The sequence below is a fragment of the Abramis brama genome (genome assembly GCF_963993115.1).
Source record: "Abramis brama genome assembly, chromosome: 23".
NCBI lineage: Eukaryota > Metazoa > Chordata > Actinopteri > Cypriniformes > Leuciscidae > Abramis > Abramis brama.
Window position 1 is genome coordinate 11,934,023 of NC_139985.1, and position 17,876 is coordinate 11,951,898.

At 39.3% G+C, this 17,876-nt stretch overlaps 1 protein-coding gene across 3 annotated transcripts in view; it reads right to left on the minus strand.

The window, feature by feature from the left end:
- Positions 1 to 21: 21 nt before the first annotated feature.
- phf20a (PHD finger protein 20, a) overlaps positions 22 to 17,876 on the minus strand; it is a 28,052-nt gene continuing 10,197 nt past the window's right edge. The window contains exons 2-17 of one of the 3 annotated variants that reach the window (XM_084100090.1): positions 10,078 to 10,175; positions 9,815 to 9,986; positions 8,637 to 8,721; positions 8,461 to 8,537; positions 7,863 to 8,361; positions 7,023 to 7,079; positions 6,785 to 6,937; positions 6,638 to 6,688; positions 6,130 to 6,552; positions 5,906 to 6,004; positions 5,312 to 5,493; positions 4,877 to 4,976; positions 4,495 to 4,699; positions 2,516 to 2,888; positions 1,531 to 1,684; positions 22 to 1,385 (exon numbers count right to left, since the gene is read on the minus strand). In XM_084100090.1, the coding sequence (XP_083956216.1) occupies positions 1,243 to 1,385; positions 1,531 to 1,684; positions 2,516 to 2,888; positions 4,495 to 4,699; positions 4,877 to 4,976; positions 5,312 to 5,493; positions 5,906 to 6,004; positions 6,130 to 6,552; positions 6,638 to 6,688; positions 6,785 to 6,937; positions 7,023 to 7,079; positions 7,863 to 8,361; positions 8,461 to 8,537; positions 8,637 to 8,721; positions 9,815 to 9,986; positions 10,078 to 10,160 (2,856 nt within the window). In that variant the 5' untranslated portion in view covers positions 10,161 to 10,175 and the 3' untranslated portion in view covers positions 22 to 1,242. The remainder of the gene's footprint in view (positions 1,386 to 1,530; positions 1,685 to 2,515; positions 2,889 to 4,494; positions 4,700 to 4,876; positions 4,977 to 5,311; positions 5,494 to 5,905; positions 6,005 to 6,129; positions 6,553 to 6,637; positions 6,689 to 6,784; positions 6,938 to 7,022; positions 7,080 to 7,862; positions 8,362 to 8,460; positions 8,538 to 8,636; positions 8,722 to 9,814; positions 9,987 to 10,077; positions 10,176 to 17,876) is intronic. The other 2 variants (XM_084100092.1, XM_084100091.1) reach the window with 2 other exon arrangements.

The window sequence follows — 17,876 nt, forward strand, 5'->3', positions numbered from 1 at the left end:
AAAATCACCAGTACACCAAGTATACACATATGCATACAAAGTGCTTTTATTGTAACTGTCTACAATCTCAACAGCTGGGCAACATATTAAACAAGCATATCGTCATCATAATGCAGTATATAGAGGGAATACCGTTTTCCAGTCATAGGCTACAGTATTGAAAAGACGTGAGTAAATAATGACATAATTTTATATATGTGTTCATCAAGATAACTAATATGCATAGATTTAATTTTAGGAACTACAATTGCAATACTTCAGCATTTCCAGTTTCTGCTTTTTGACAAACAGTCATGTGGTTCAGTCTTTTTTAATACTAACTCCCGGTTTCACAGACCAGGCTTAAACCTAGTCCCAGACTAAAATGCATGTTTGAGCTGTTTTAACTGAAAGCAACTTGCACGGAGATATCTTAAAATATGTCAGTGCCATTATTTTGTCTCAAGATGCACACCAGTAATGTTTTTTTTCTTCTTCTTTTTTTCTAATGCATTTTTATAAAAGCTACTTAAATGTCCTTATTGAACTAAGGTCTAATCCTGGTTTAATCTAAGCCCTGTCTGTGAAACCAGGCCTAAACATTTTATGGATAATCCATAATGAAGTGATGTCACAGACTACATTTACTGCACAAATCTTAAAGAAAGTTGACTACTGAGGATTGCAGTAATTATGAAATTCACAGTTGTTCAGAAATAAATATGCAATATTCAAAAAACATTTGAACTTTCTAAGCATAAGGTCCTTTAAATACAGCGGAGCACATAAACAATAGTTTCATTGTGTACATTTTACTTCAGTTTCACAGTTCACACCCAACCTGTTAAATAGAGGTTAATGGTTACTAACCTTTGAACAATGCAGGACTGATCCTTATTTTGAATATCCAGTAGGTTTTTAGATTAAACATGATTAACTTAGTTAAAAAAAAGAAAGATATATATTAAACCAAACATACATTTAGGTATTTTGTTATACGTTTACTATCAGTGAAAGAGAAAGGATGAAAAGGATCTGGATCACATTTGCTGTAAAGGGATAGGTGGGTTGATAAAGTTTTGCAACATTCAATCCTAATTCCAAGTCCACAGTCAGAATCACAGATTCTGTAACAAACAGCTTGTATAGTTTCACATTGTTCTCAGTCTAATGTTCTTTAGGCTCTTTGGTTTCGTGGCCCGCTTTAGGAATGTATTAAACTGAGGTAGTCCTGTGATGATAGTGAAATTTGCCCTGGCGCCCTCATGTGGCACAAATCAGAGCGATCTGTTGCACCTTTCCCAGTTCATTCAGCAGCTGTTTGATGCTTTGCTTGAGTTCAGGCAGACGGTCCAATGGCTCTGGAGGCTCCAACTCTCCCGTGCAGTCCAGCCAGTTTTCAAGCACTGAAACAGGAAATGATGTTTAGTTAGTGAATAGCTAGTGTTTTGATGTATTAGCTTTAATGTATACGAAACATTCCCATTATACAAATCACCAAATGAAAAATTGCAAAACATAAATCCAGCCCCCTGAAACCCTCTGGCACACCATCAAGCTCCCTTTCGATGAAGTCCATCCTGCGAGTAACCTCTTCTTGTAAAGTCTCGATGTGTTCCAGCAGGTTGATCCTCCACTGCTGGGGCTGAGCTGCACTCTTTACCCCGCCTCCATCACCACACGCCTCACGCTTCTCTCCTGCATCCTACAATGTCATATTCACTCATTACTTACATTGCAGCATTCAATGCAATTAACATTCAGTCACAAACAATATAAAACAGTCAGTCTACACTACTGTTCAAAAGTTTGGGGTTGGTAAGATCTCTAGGCTATAGGGCTGCATTTATTAAATCAAAAATACAGTAAAACAGTAATATCTTGAAATATTATTAAAATGTAAAATAACTGCTTTCTACTTTCTACTTTCGACTTCAGGATTCTTTGTTGAATGGAAAGTTCAAAGAACGAAACTTATTAGAAATATAAACCTTTTATAACAAACCCTTTACTGGGTCCTTGCTAAATGTAGAAAAAGTATGAATTCCTTAATGAAAGTATTCATTTCTATTAAACAAATGTACATATTTTGAAGTACACTTTTTAAGTTTGCTGTAAATTAAAGGAATAGTTCAACTCAAAATAAATCCTAAATGACGACTGGTCGTTTTATTATGACATCAAACCGTTCGTGCTGTGTCTAAATGAGCCATATTTTAATAGATGCAGATGTTTAATAATCAGTACGTATTTTAAATACTGATGGACCTCTTATAATTTTGGACCACTGATACTTTTATTGTGCTTTTTATCATTTTGGAGCTTAACAGCACAAATCCCCATTCACTTTCATTATATGGAAAGAATGGCCCATTCTTCAACATTTCTATTCTATTAAAATTCACTTTTAGATGTACTATCCCTTTAAAAATGTCAGCTCACTGTAGGATCAGACCTTTTCATTTGACCGTACTAATTATATTTCACAGAACTGGACAGTGTTAATCACATAATATTAACCTCATTTGACCCTCACCATCCTGTGGTTGAACAGCTGAGTACTAGATGTCTTCAGTAGTGCTGGTTGGATCTCTCCATAATAGCGTTGTTCATTCTTCAGCACTCTCTCTGTGTTGTGCGATCGATCTTCCAACACTGACTCAACCCGTGTCTTCAGCACCAGCCTCGGCTCCAATACTTGGTACAGCGTTTGTGGCTTTTGATAGCAGTGCTCACTGCTAATGTAGTCCTGGAAGGATGAAGAGAAGGGCTCTTTATGTAGAATGACTTCTGAAGATGCTGATGAAGAAACGTTTTTTGCGTCTGGAAGAGCCATGCTTTTTATCCTGGATCTCTCAGTCAGCTTCCACGGCTCCCGCCACAACTTGAGGTCTGGATGAGTCTGGCTCCTGCAGAAAGGGGTGAAACACTTTTTTCATGTGGCTTTTCTAACAGCATGAGTCTTATTGGTTAAAACAGAGATAAAACAGGCCGCATTTACAAGTGACCCAATTCAGATTTTTTCCTCCCATGTGGCACAGATCGGATATGACCCACAAACATGCAAGCAGGAAAAAAGCACATGGATTCTGATATGAATTGGATACGTGCATTTGCGAATGATGATGCCGAATGACGTCAACTCGGGTGGAGACAAACTGCGATCACATGACTCTTTTCAATGGCGCAATGGAGGACGAAGGCTCAACCCAGTGGAGTCATGATAAAGTTTTATGTATTTTGAGTCTTTGGGGCTTAGGGACAGTGCAGGCAAAAAAGCAGGGTTGTTACAGAAACAAAAGGCTTATTTTAAGAAACTTCAGGCGAGATGGGAACGCATGGTTTTAAGCGCTCGTGGCTACTGTGCCAACATAAAATCAAAAGCTTAAAGGGTTAGTTGAAAATTGAAAATTCTGTCAGTAATTGCTCACCCTCATGTTGTTCCAACCCCGTAAGACCTTCGTTCATCTTCGGAACACAAATTAAGATATTTTTGATTAAATCTGAGCTGGATCACTCCTCCATGGGCTTCTAAGACATTATAACTTGCTGGCCCAGAAAATAACAAACAAAAAATAACGACTTTATTCCACTATTCATTTCCTTTTCTCTGGGCCTCGAGTTATTTCACGTAGTGTTTTAGCGCAGCGCGTCTGTGTTGCACGTCACACGCATCACACACATGACCAGCGTCGGCCAATAGTGAGCCTACGTGTGACGTACAACACAGATGCGCTGCGCAGTTATACTACGTGAAAAAACTCGAGGCCCAGAGAGAAGGAAATGAAAAGTGGAATAAAGTCGTTATTTTTTTTATTTTTTTTCGCACAAAAAGTATTCTCGTCGCTTTATAAACTTAAGATTGAGCCACTGTAGTCACTTGGACTATATTAACGATGTCTTTAATACATTTTCTGGGCCAGCAAGTTATAATGTCTTAGAAGCCTATGGAGGAGTGAGCCAGCTCTCAGATTTTATAAAAAATATCTTAATTTGTGTTCCGAAGATGAACGAAAGTCTTACGGGGTTGGAACAACATGAGGGTGAGTAATTACTGACAGAATTTTCATTTTTGGGTGAACTAACCCTTTAAAAAGCAAGTACAAGTAGTCAAAGACCACAACAACAAGAGTGATAATAGCCATATTACATTCACATTCTACAAACAAATGGAAGCTGCCGACCACCTGAAATACTAAATAGCTTCAGAGAGGAAGATGCCGCGTTTCCAGTGGACTGTCAAGAGCCGGAGTGTGAGAAAATTAAAGTTACAGGTAAGGTAAATTAAAGTTTTTGCAGACATTAGCTGGCATATAAACGTTATTTCAGCCATTGCCAAATTAGAAAAAGTGACGATATATTATTGTGTTAGCCTATAACATTAGATACAAGGGTGCAATGTGTAATGACCTAGCTATCATCAAGTGAATAGTGTAAATGAAGATATCGGATATGGGTCACACGGATATAGCCAACAAGTGGGCATCAAGACCTGCAGTGTAAATGTGGCCTTACTGTAGCACGCTGATTTTGAGCTGCAGGCCATTGAGGACTTCCAGCACATGCTGAACGTCCCCTAACAGCTGATGAGTGGCTGCGATCTTCTTGCCGTTCTGATGGGAGTAGTTCTCCAGGAAAGAGAGGCCATACATATGGCCGGTGCTAAGCCAGTCCCTGTCATACCAGTACCGCAGGCTCTGTCTCTGACCTCTGGTCTGCCCTGGATACACACAAACAAATGCAATGGTAAGCCAAAATTGACTTAAAACGGCAGAAAATTCCCTAATTCCCTAGCAGGAGAAAGGGGAATTGACAAAATGCTGAGTCAAACTACTCAAACTGCCACTCATCCTGAGATCTATATTAGAGGTTTGTTTAACATGCATCACTTCCAAACCTGGAGAATCCCGGCAAATGAAGCAAGCGTATCGTTCTGGAACATTCTCTTCCAGGAGGCCCATACAGGTTCCATGCTGCCAGTACAGACACTCTTCACACTGAGGTTCAAGAGAAAAATAGTGTTGTTAATAGTGAAAATGTTAAAGCTAAATCTTCTATTATAACATAATATTTCTATTTTAAAATGTAATTTATTCATGTGATGTCAAATCAATATTTTCAGCAGCCATTACTCCAGTCTTCAGTGTCACATGATCCTTCAGAAATCATTCTAATATGCTGATTTGGTGATCATTAACTCTTTTGTAACATTAGAAATGTCTTTACTATCACCTTTGGTCAATTTAATGCATCCTTGCTGAATACAAGTACTAATTTCTTTACTGACCCCCCACATTTTGAATGGTAGTGTACAGGCCAAATTAATGGTCACCTGTAACATGAAGTCATTCTCCTCTTCTGCTTCACACACACAGCGGACAGTTTCCTGACTTCCTGTGGTTGAGGCAACAGAGCTACAGCTGAGAGGTGAGGCAATGACATCCAGATCCGCCCCCATTTCATCTTCACTCCAACCACAGCTGTCAGAGGACCAGTCTGAAATGCTATCCTCATCTGGAAACATATTACAAAATTTGTATTATGAGGTAAAAACTTCTATAAACTCTACAAAACATTAAGATGGACAGGAAAACTTCAGTTAAAGCACTGCTGAATGTACTAACAGTGAAAATATAAATTGACAGGAAGTGGATGAATAGCAGAGCAAAAATTCTTTTTCTTAAATTATAAAATGCAATATGTTTTGCATAGCATATGACGTATGATAATATAACATTGTTATGTGATTATAATACAATTTACACTTCTATAATTTATATTTCTACTTGTATTATAATTTACTGTTACGAACATATTTTAGTTCAGTTCAGTTGTTGTGCACAGAAATAAAGATTTACGATCACTCAAAAATCACCACTTCAGGAATTGTTTACATTGTCTGTAAATAAATGCTGCTTTTCTTTACCTGATGTGTTTTTTTTCATCTTTTTCTTTTCCTTCAACTTTATACGCAAGAAGTCTCTAGTCTGTTTCTGTTTTGACCTGTCACGTTCTTTCACGCCTTCTACCAAAGGCAAAAAACAAAGCTCAGTTAGATCATGTCATGTATTAAAGCCTTCAATTAAATAACACTGAAAATCCCAAATCCTTTCTGTGAAATACAATATAAATTTTATCCATCAGCCATACCCATTTCCATAAATCTCCTCTCTCTTTCCTTGTTGAAGTATCTATGCATGTTGCTGTCTAGCTGATTGTCTCTGGTCTTGTCCCTGGTCTTGTCCTTCAATGAAGGCCATCGTTGGTAATTCTGTGCACTGACAACAGGGGGCGCAAGAGAGCGTCTCTTCGCTGTCACCTGCGCACACTCATGTGATGTAACGCACCTCTTCTTAGAGCCATCCTGATTATTAAGTGCGGTCTGTTTGTCCATTTCCCGGATCGGGTCTGGCTCCATCAGACGATCATCTCCATGGTAGTATTTCATATGATAGTGCAGTAGTTTTGCTTTGCGGAAAGACTTGGTACAGCCAGGAGCACTGCATTTATATGGATTATGGTCCAAGTTGATCGAGAGCACTGGTGGCGGTTGGTTTCTGATGACTCTGTATACTGTGATAAGTACAATTTACATTCATCATCACTAATTCAAGATGATTCTGATTGTTCTCATTAATTAGTAGAGATCATTACTCACATGGTTCTCTGCTGAACCGGTTGGGGTTGTGGAAGGCTTGTTTTCTAACTGCTACAATTTAAAAAGAACAACAAAAACATGATCAAAATGAACCAGGTCTTATTTGAGTAAATATGTGTTTTACAGATGTGGTGGATGGAATCTCACCTGTAGGCTTAAAGGTTTCTGATTGGCACTGAGCCTTAGGTACTGATGTGTCATTAGATGGTTGTGTCAGACATAAGGGGTCTGATCCTTTTCCTTGAGTTCTCTGATTGGTGGATTCGCATATGGGCTTGCAATCATTATGAAAAGTTTTTTCTGGAGGAAAGAGATGAATGATGAGGAAACCTACCATTATGGCACTAGTAAACAATTTTTTTACATAACAGTCATATACTCAAACCTGAATCAGTCTTGTTTTTTTTGGAGCTCCTTCGTGCCATTGAAAGTCTCCTCTTCCCTAGAGAAAATAAACTTAAATGTTAAATAAACTTGAATAAATGAAGCCTCACCAAATAATAGAGCTGCATGAATTGATTTTTTCTGATAATTGCATTTGCGATTGATAATGCAAATGTGAATTTAAAAAATTGAGTATTTAAGAAAAGGCTGTCTTCATTTTTTCATGTTCAAACATTAAACCACAGAGCCTTTATTTCAGTGGAAAACTGCAGAAAACCCTTATATCTCTTTTGTTGAAAACAGTCAGTTTGATGAAAATGGTTGGTGCATGTTTGGTTCCCAAATACACATTATAAGCAAGCCAAACCCAGAGCAGATGCAGAGATGAGTTTGTGTGGAGCATTTACTGCAAATCAAGCCACTCTGAGAGGACGAAAACACTGGATCATAAACTGCTCGCATGTTTAAAAAAAACGCTGTTGTGCTTTGCATATATTTAAGTAAATCACAGCCTTTGCAATTTGATAATTGTGGTGTCAATTTTATTTTGATTACTTGTGCAGCTCTACCACATGGAGTTGAACAAATAATGTTCGTTTCAAACATGTTTCCCAAATATTCCCCCCGATATTGGTCAGTCAAACAAATAGCCCCACCCCAAACTCAACACCATTGGTTGAGCCACTGTTACCGGGTAGGGGCAGTTCTCAAACAAACAGAACATTGTTTTGATACCGCCACAGAACCGCAGTGTTTATACTTTTCAGGGAAATCAACCTACAAATCAATCACTTGTATCCAGTCAAGAAAACCACTTTGAATAGTTTAACTTTGTACGTACTTCTTATTCGCTGCCTCCGTGACTTCCTGTCATGAGGAAGACCTTGTCCTTTGATTTCCTCCTCTTTTCGTTCCAGGACTTCTACTTCCTCGTTCTCATTTCTCTTTACCACCCCCTCATTAAAGTTCAAGCCCAAATCTAACACCACAGAGTTCTCCATTTTCAAGCTGGTCTTCTCTTCTCTCTCCTCAGGCCCCGAGCCCCTCTTCAGAAATAACTTACTGTAGTTGTGCTGCGCTATTTGCTCCAAGACTCTCTCTCCCTCTGCATCTTCCTCCTTTATGCTTATATTTTGCACTTCAATGCATTTCCCATTCCCATTGCTTTTCTTCTTTTCACCTTCCTCTCCATCCAAGACTGAGTTCTCATCCTCCTCTTCCTCAGGAAGACGGTCAATCTGTTTATCACCGCTGGCTTCATTCTCCTGCATTTTCTTGTCCTTTACTGTCTTTTTTACCATTGGCTTCTCTCCATTTTTGTCAGTTAGTTTCTTTCTACACTAATTGGAGAGAATGAGAGAGTGAGTAAAAGAAGAGAAGGCCAAAATTGGTACTGAAATAGAAACGCAACATGAATAGGATAAAAATACAAAATGAACCTCTTTGGTGAAGGGCTTCACGTGGATTCCTTTGACTGTTTGGATGACACCGTCATAGAACTTTACAGTGTAGGAAGCTGCAGGATCATTTTGTACATTTGAATCACATTTGAAACATGAAAAAGAATCTGTTCACATAACATTTGTTTCATGCAATATTTACATCAACAGCTTACCATCTTTGTTGACGGCCAAGACTTTAGCAGGATAAAATCGACAGTCAGACCAACTGGCAAGAACTTTGTCATTCACATGAAATCCCTGCAAAAAAAGTATGAATTAAAACAGAATTTATTCATTTGCATTTCACAATGGTTTTAAATGTGGTTTAACCAATCAGTATTTAGGGTTGAATTATCTGATTTTTAATAGACTTATTGACCTTGACAGATAGTTAAGTGGGTCTGCTTTTCTGCATGCTAGCTACACCACAAAACTAATATAAACAAATATTAATAAGCACTGAAGTTGTGTAGTAATATACACTACTGTTCAGGTCTGTAAGATACAAGGATACATTAAACTGATCAAAAGTGACAGTAAAAACATACATGATGTTACAATAGATCTCTAATTTAAATAAATGCTTTCTTTTGGATGTTCGATTCATCAGAGAATCCTGAAAGAAACATGGTTTCCACACAAAATATTAAACAGCATAAATGTTTTCAAAATTGATAATAATAAGAAATGTTTCTTGAGAACCAAATCAGCAAATCGTGTGACACTGAAGACTGTAATGATGCTGAAAATTCAGCTTCGCCAAAAGGAATAAATTACATTTTAAAATATCTTAGAAATGTTATATATTGTAATATTATTTCACAATATTACAATTTTATTCAATTTTTTAATCAAATAAATGCAGCCTTGATGAGCTTCCTTCAAAAACATTGAAAAATCTTATGACCCCAAACTTTCAAACGGTAGCGTTTATATATAATTTTCTAATTAAAAAATAATAAAGGATTACGCCAAAGTACTTTACAATGTTTTCTTTTCAATCATTTAATTTTTTTAATGAGGCTATCACCCTGAATAAAAACATATCAAACATTTTAAGTCAGAAATTAAAAACATGTTCACCATAGTATGTGTACTCAAGCCATTGTATCGTATGAATTGCATTTTTAATGTATCCAATGAATGAACAATTAGTTAATTACAAATGATATTTGTGTAGACTGGTTGATGCAAGATTTGCTTTTGTGATCCACACAGTAATAATCAGTTGATAGAACAACAGGACTGATGCAGCGTCACATTCATATCTCACTGAACAGATTTATACGCGAGGCTGATCCTAGATAAGCTTGCATATACTGGGATTTTTGAGGAGCAGTCTGTGACTCACAGGGATAATGCTGTCTTCCTGCCGTCCCTCTCTCCTCAGCTGAACCCTCTCCATGGGCCTCAGATACGGACTGGCCCAGTCAAACCACTCATCATAGCGATGGCTCCACTGGCGATAGTGGATTAAGACTTTCTCATCCTCGTAGTCAATCTTTTCAATGTTGGCAGCATACCTGGGAGCGAAATCACATACGGATAGCTTGCTATAAAAAGGAGTGATGGACAGGCTACAAAAATGACTGTTTTTAAAAGAATGGCACTTGCCAGTTCTTCAGACTGTCCCGTGCTTCAAGAGCAGCGCCCACCTCAAAAGTTATTCCTCGTCTGTTAGGAGGTGTATTGCTCATGTTGTCAGCAAATACCTAATATGAAAGTGTCACATTTCAGTAACCGCCCAGTGAGGATTACATTACATAGATCATTCTCAAATCAATACTAGGGCTGGGTTAATATCGATTTCTCGATTTAGTCGATCCTCATTTTGAAGAACCGATATTGATTATTAAATCCCATTTATCAATCTATCTTTTGTTGATGAATGAACAAAGCAGCGTATACCATCCAATAAATCGCGATAAGCTTGTGCTTCTGATATGAAACAAAATCTCAGCTTTCAAATTTTGTCACTTTTATTACGAAATCAAACAATAAATACAGTTTTGACGCTCTTTTATGTGGCGCGACCGTGCGACAGATCGCTGTAGCGCTTAATTCAAGCGAAGCTGCAGCGCTAAGGGCACGTGAACATATTTACGCTTTACTACTATTTACAGCACAAAATAAACATGAATGAACATCAGAAGGAATGTTGAAAGATAGGCCTACAGTACAACTTACCAAAATCTGTATCACAGATCATGTAATCGCTTACCCAATGTCACGTAAAGTTACATTTACCTCAGAAAAGCAATTCAAAACTCATTAGTCAGCTAGAAAATTAACTCCAGATAGGAGCATTTTGCTAAATATATGCACTATATTGCATATATTCATTGTATGTTTACTTAACCTGTTCTTCAATATTTAATGTATTTTTAATAAATTCGCCATGTTTTATGACAGCCACCATTTAAAGGCACAATGTTACGACCTCAGTGTGGGTCATATTGTGTGGGTTTGGTTGTCTTTTGTTATTTGTTTTGTAGGTTGGAGTGAGTGACGTCATGATGACTGATGGTTTACACCTGTGCTAGAGCTGATGCCGGCAAACAAATGCAGCTCCCTTCAGTCGTGACGGGGGGCTCTCCTCTCATGCCATTTTGTTGTCGTCTTAGTTGTTGTTTTGTTCCTGTGTTGGTCTATTCTATTACTTTAACTTTAATAAATGTTATTCCTTTTTGCATATCATTTCAACGTGTTATCTCCTTCTTTGTCGCGGCTTGCGAGCCGGCCGTGACAAATGGGGGCTCGTCCGCTTGTTTGTAAACTTTTGAAAATTCCTGCTATTTGTCGACATGATTTGGAAGCGTTTTTGTTGCGTTCGGTTATTTTGTAATGAACTTGGCACGTCCATTAACTGAACGTAAAACCGGAAGAATGTTGTTTGGGGTAAACGCTATTGTTGGGAGTTTATTCATCGTTTGGAAGGGAATACGCGTTGAATTTATTTGTTTTGAGGACATATGTTGCTGTATCATCGGTTAGCTGTTCTATGCTGTTTCTAAGAGGTAAGTGATTTTGCAAATCATATCGTGGTGAGAATATTGTTGATGTTCCCTTGTTAGGTGTAGCTGCTTGGTCCCTTTTGGAACAAGTAGGTTAATGTAATTTTTGTTATTTTTGTGTGGCGACCGTGAGTAGAGCAGTTGTCTCGGGAGCATGGCCGTGGTATGAGAGAGTCGCCAGCGTGCTGGTTGCTTTTCTTGTACCAGCGGGAGTTGGTGCTTAAATACCCCTCGCCAGTAACCACACGAAGATTAGGGGTGAGTTAGTTAGTTGTTTTTTCCTATAGATAGGGAGAGGGAACTTTTTATTCCTACCACGTGAGGTTTGTGAATCACACTATATTAATTGTAACGTATATTTTAGAGGAAGTATGTCTAATCTCGTAGAAGATTTTATTATTTCTCCCTCTGAAGCGTTACTTGAGTTGTTTACAAAAGATCAGTTATTTAAGATTGCGGATCATTATGAAATCGAACTTGAAGATAAGAGATTAAAAGAGAGTACAATTAGAGAAACAATTAAAACAAAATTGATAGAACAAGCTATATTGATTGAAATGTCTGATACAGCTACTGCTAGTCAAATTAAACCACCAGTTGGCCTTTTAACTTTTGAACAGCAAGAAAGGTTATTGCTCTTACAGCTTGAACAAGAGCGTGTAAAGTTGGAAATGGAGCGTGAGCGAAATAGAACTAAACAGACAGATATAGAGCTGCAAAAATATCGCTTGGATATGATTAGAGAAGGCAGAATCGATGATGGTTCAGATGATGCTTTTCAGGGTGCTTCTAAAATGTTTGACACTGCGGGAAACTTGCGTTTGATGCCTAAATTTAGTGAACGAGATCCGGATACATTTTTTACCTTGTTTGAACGGATTGCGGAAGCGAGAGGTTGGCCTAGTAGGGAACGTACACTACTTTTACAGTGCGTGTTTACTGGCAGGGCTCAGGAAGTCTATTCTTCTCTTTCAGTCTCAGACTGTAACGATTATGACATCGTAAAAGCAGCTGTTTTGAAATCGTACGAGTTAGTACCAGAAGCGTACAGACAGAAATTTAGAACTTTGTCTAGAGGTGTTAATGTTGCTCATGTTGAGTTTGCTAGAGAGCTCAGTACTGCATTTAGTCGCTGGTGTATGGCATCTGAGGTAACCACGTTTGAGGAGTTGACCGACTTAATCGTGTTGGAACAGTTTAAGAATTCTGTACCCGCTCGTATTGCCACATATATAAATGAGCAGAAAGCGGACACAGCTGCTAAAGCTGCTGAATTAGCTGATGATTATGTGTTAACACACAAGAGTTTTGAGTTTCGGAGAAGGGACGAATTTTTTGAAGATAAGGGAGATCGTATGTCCAAAAACTCGTCTCTTATCTGTAATTACTGCCATGGTAAAGGCCACTGGAAAAATGAGTGCCCTGTGCTTAAGGCCAAGAGTAAAGGGGGAAAGGCTCCTCGCGTTAAACCAGCTGCTCTTGTGGCACCCGTGTTAAGTCCTGTTAGTACATTGTGTGAAGGATTTCCTAAATTGGGTAATCTTTTGGAAAATGGTGATTATGCGCCTTTTATCACCTATGGTCATGTGTCGATGATTGGTACAGAGATAGAGATTCCAGTAACAATATTAAGAGATACAGGAGCCTCTGAATCTTTTATATTGGAGGATGTGTTGCCATTTTCAGTGTTGAGTGACACTGGTACTAGTGTTCTTGTTAGAGGAATTGGGTTGGATGTGATGTCTGTTCCTTTACATAGAGTAATGTTGTCATCTGAGCTTGTGAATGGTGAAGTGGTGATTGGAGTGCGTCCATCATTGCCCTTGGATGGGGTGGATATAATCATGGGGAATAATTTGGCAGGGGGTAGGGTGTGGCCTGATACTTTTTCACCTCCTGTGGTTTTATCTGTTCCTCTTCCAGATTCTGACGAGAGTCACAAGAATTATCCGGAAGTGTTTACTGCATGTGCGGTAACTCGTTCCATGACCTCTGCTCAGCCAAGGGTAACCCCTGATTCTGCTGTAGTCAAACCATTCTCCTTGCCTGATGACTTTTCTGTTTCACCTTCTGAGTTGCTCCAGGAGCAGCGACTTGATTCTTCTCTCCATCAATTGTTTGAGAGTGTGATGTCTTCTGGTGAAATTAGAAATGTTGCTCATGGTTATTTTTTGCAGGATGGAATGTTGGTGAGAAAGTGGATTCCTCATGGTAGTGATTTTGCTGGGGATCCTATCATGCAGGTGGTAGTTCCAGAAAAGTATCGCTCACTGGTATTACAGATTTCCCATGATAAACTTGCAGGTCATTTAGGGGTAAAAAAGACCTATCACCGGATTCTCTGTAATTTCTTTTGGCCAAAATTGAAGAAGGATGTGTCACAGTATATCAAGACATGTCATACTTGTCAACTAACAGGCAAACCAAATCAGAAGATCAAGCCTGCTCCATTGTTTCCCATTCCTGCTGTCAGTCCGCCATTTGAGCACCTGATTATTGATTGTGTAGGCCCACTGCCTAGATCAAAGTCGGGTAGCATTTATTTGCTCACGGTGATGTGTGCCTCTACTCGATATCCTGCAGCATATCCTCTTCGTACGATCACTTCCAAATCAGTAGTGAAAGCCTTGACTCAGTTCATTTCCATTTTTGGCATTCCAAAGATTGTGCAAAGTGATCAAGGTTCCAATTTCACTTCTCATTTATTTTCTCAGGTTTTGAAACTGCTGCACATTAAACACAATAAAGCCAGTGCTTATCACGCCCAAAGCCAAGGGGCTTTGGAGCGTTTCCATCAGACGCTGAAGTCTTTACTGCGTTCTTATTGTACAGAGATGGAAGGAGATTGGGAACAAGGATTGCCGTGGTTGATGCTATCAGCACGTGAGGCATGTCAAGAAAGTACTGGGTTCAGTCCCAATGATTTGGTGTTTGGGCACACAGTTCGGGGACCGCTGGCTGTACTCAGAGACCAGTGGGTTGAAAGTGCACCACCAAAAAACTTGATAAGTTATGTGAATGACTTTAAGCGTAGATTATATGAAGCAGGTAAAGTGGCAAAAGAACAATTGCATTCTTCGCAAAAGCGTATGAAAACGATTTTCGATCGACGAACTGAGGAACGGAAATTCATGCCTGGCGATCAGGTGTTGGCTCTGTTACCTGTGGAAGGCTCACCATTTCAAGCTCAGTTTACAGGTCCGTATGTAGTAGAAAAACAAGTTACTGACTTAAACTATCTGATTGCCACTCCAGAGAGAAGAAAGTCCACCCAGTTGTGTCATGTTAATTTATTGAAGCCCTATTATTGCCGTTCTCACAAGATCTCGGAGGATGAGGTGAAACCTGCATTAGTAGTTGAGAGAATTTCTCTTGTGGGGGAGGGAATAGATGAGGGAGTTTCTTTTCCAGAGGATACGGTACTACTGGGACGTCTAAACAATTCAGAGACTCTTAAAGATCTGTATAACATGTTGGCTCATTTGCCTGATGATAAATGTGGTGATTTGATTGATATTATTAATCATCATGTTTCTTTATTTGGTGATGTACCTTCGCGTACACATTGGTTGGAGCATGATATTGATGTTGGGGATTCGGAGCCCATTCGCCAGAATTTTTATCGGGTGTCCCCAAATAAACTCCTGCATCTTAACGCTGAAGTTCAGTATATGCTGGATCATGATATTGCACGACCTTCATTTTCCAGTTGGTCATCTCCCTGCTTGCTTGTAAATAAATCCGATGGTACTTATCGGTTTTGCACCGACTATCGTAAAATAAATAGAGTAACAAAACCAGACTCATTTCCACTGCCTCGTATTGAGGATTGCGTTGATCGGGTTGGGGCGGCAAAATTTGTAAGCAAGTTCGATCTGCTTAAAGGCTATTGGCAAGTTCCGTTGACCAAAAGAGCTCAAGAGATTTCCACTTTTATTACATCGGAGGGGTTATTCTCTTATAACGTTATGAGTTTTGGCCTTAGAAATGCGCCTGCAACCTTTCAGCGACTTATGAATAGAGTTGTTTCTGGGTTAGAGGGAGTGGCCGTCTATCTGGACGATGTAGTAGTTTTCAGTGATTCATGGGAGCAGCACTTGAAGCATATCGCAGACCTGTTCTCTCATTTTGAAGAGGCTGGCTTGACCGTCAATCTGGCTAAATGCGAGTTTGCCAAGGCCACTGTGACTTACTTAGGTAAGGTAGTTGGACAGGGATGTGTGCGACCAGTTCGGGCCAAGGTTGAGGCCATTGATCAATTTCCTTCTCCTACTACTAAGAAGGAGTTGATGCGGTTCTTGGGGTTAGTAGGGTACTATCGGGGATTTTGCAGGAATTTTTCTACGGTGGTAGCCCCCCTTACTGATCTGTTGAAAGCAAAAGTAGCTTTTGTTTGGACAGCTGCCTGTCAGGTTGCTTTTGAGGCCGCTAAATCACTTCTTACTTCTACTCCTGTATTGGCAGCGCCTCGTTTTGATCGTTCTTTTCAGGTATGTGTGGATGCTAGCAATGTGGGTGCTGGAGCAGTGTTGTTACAGGCTGATGAGGGAGGAATTCACCGTCCAGTTAGCTACTTCTCAAAAAAGTTTAATTCTTATCAGTTGAATTACTCTGTGGTTGAAAAGGAGACATTAGCTTTGATTTGGGCTTTGCAACACTTTGAGGTGTATGTGGGATCCGTGTCAGACCCATTGGTTGTGTACACGGACCACAATCCGCTTGTCTATTTACATTCTTTGCGTTGCCCAAACCAACGATTGACTCGTTGGTGTCTTTTTTTGCAATCGTATGCACTTGACATCCGGCATATTAGGGGGACTGACAATGTGGTAGCTGACGCATTGTCTAGAGCTCCTTATTCCTTTTAACTGATTGACTAACTATGTTTTGTTTTGCTCTACTTGTCTTTCTTAAATTGCTTCCACAGGGCCCGTGGTTGCTGAGGATATTGGAGAGTATTACAGAGTGGTGGGTCTTTCCAGTTTTTGGAGTTGTCGGGTGACGGGTTTCATAAATGTCCACCCTTTTTTCTATGGGGGGGGGTGTTACGACCTCAGTGTGGGTCATATTGTGTGGGTTTGGTTGTCTTTTGTTATTTGTTTTGTAGGTTGGAGTGAGTGACGTCATGATGACTGATGGTTTACACCTGTGCTAGAGCTGATGCCGGCAAACAAATGCAGCTCCCTTCAGTCGTGACGGGGGGCTCTCCTCTCATGCCATTTTGTTGTCATCTTAGTTGTTGTTTTGTTCCTGTGTTGGTCTATTCTATTACTTTAACTTTAATAAATGTTATTCCTTTTTGCATATCATTTCAACGTGTTATCTCCTTCTTTGTCGCGGCTTGCGAGCCGGCCGTGACACACAATATGTAACTTTTTTGCTTTAAAAATAGCAAAAATCACTATATCTATGTTATATTTTTTTTTTGTTGTGTACTTACATTATCCCGACTGTTTCCAACAACTTTCAAACCAGGAGAATTTTTTATTTAATTCGAAGACACGGCACGTTTCTTTATTTCCGTTTTGTCGCCGTCAATGGCGTCATATCCGCGTTGTCCCTGGTTTCCGCTCGTGCTGCCATGGTAACCAGAGCTATGAACCAGAGCCGTCTGATAGTAACCAAGACGACAGACGTGGACCACTGTAGTTCGCAATGTCTATTTGCACGCTGTTGTTGTTTCGTTCAAACATTATGGACCATGGCAAGCAGACTTTGGATAAAAAAGGAGAACTAAAACGAGAATCAATATTAGCGCGGTGTTTTCGAGATGCCGAGAGCTCCCATAGACAGTATATAAACGAGAGCTCCACGTCCGAGACTTCGACCGCTTCTACATGTACTTTATTAAACAGGTGAGCACATTTACATAAAACTAATCAATGTTATATAGTTCAACAATGATAAAATGTCAGAATATGATCTGTATGTTATTCTAATGTTGATCTAGTTTACTGCTAGTCTCATACAGACAGACTAACACATACATTTCAACACATTCAAATGCAGTTTAGTGTGCTAGTGTAATGTTAGACCAAGTGAAACAGCGCTGCGTTACCTCACAAGTTTAATTTGTCTAATAAACTGACCTGTGAGTAGTAATTCTGCGTGTAGTTCGGTAGAATGAAATGTCCATATTCCTTTTATATCCATGGGACTCGCGTCGCGTTTGGAGCTGATAGCTGTCTCTTAGCAACCCCGAACTGCTTCATATCACAGTCATGATAAAAGCATCAATGTATTCAGTCATCCATAAACATTATTAGATCGGTCGGCTTGACGTTGACGACAAGATCCATAATTATTAGCAAATGTTGCGTCATCAAACTACGCCTTTGTTATTGTAACGTTAAATAGGTTAGCGACCCCTAGTGGAGAAAAAATCCCATACTGTACGTT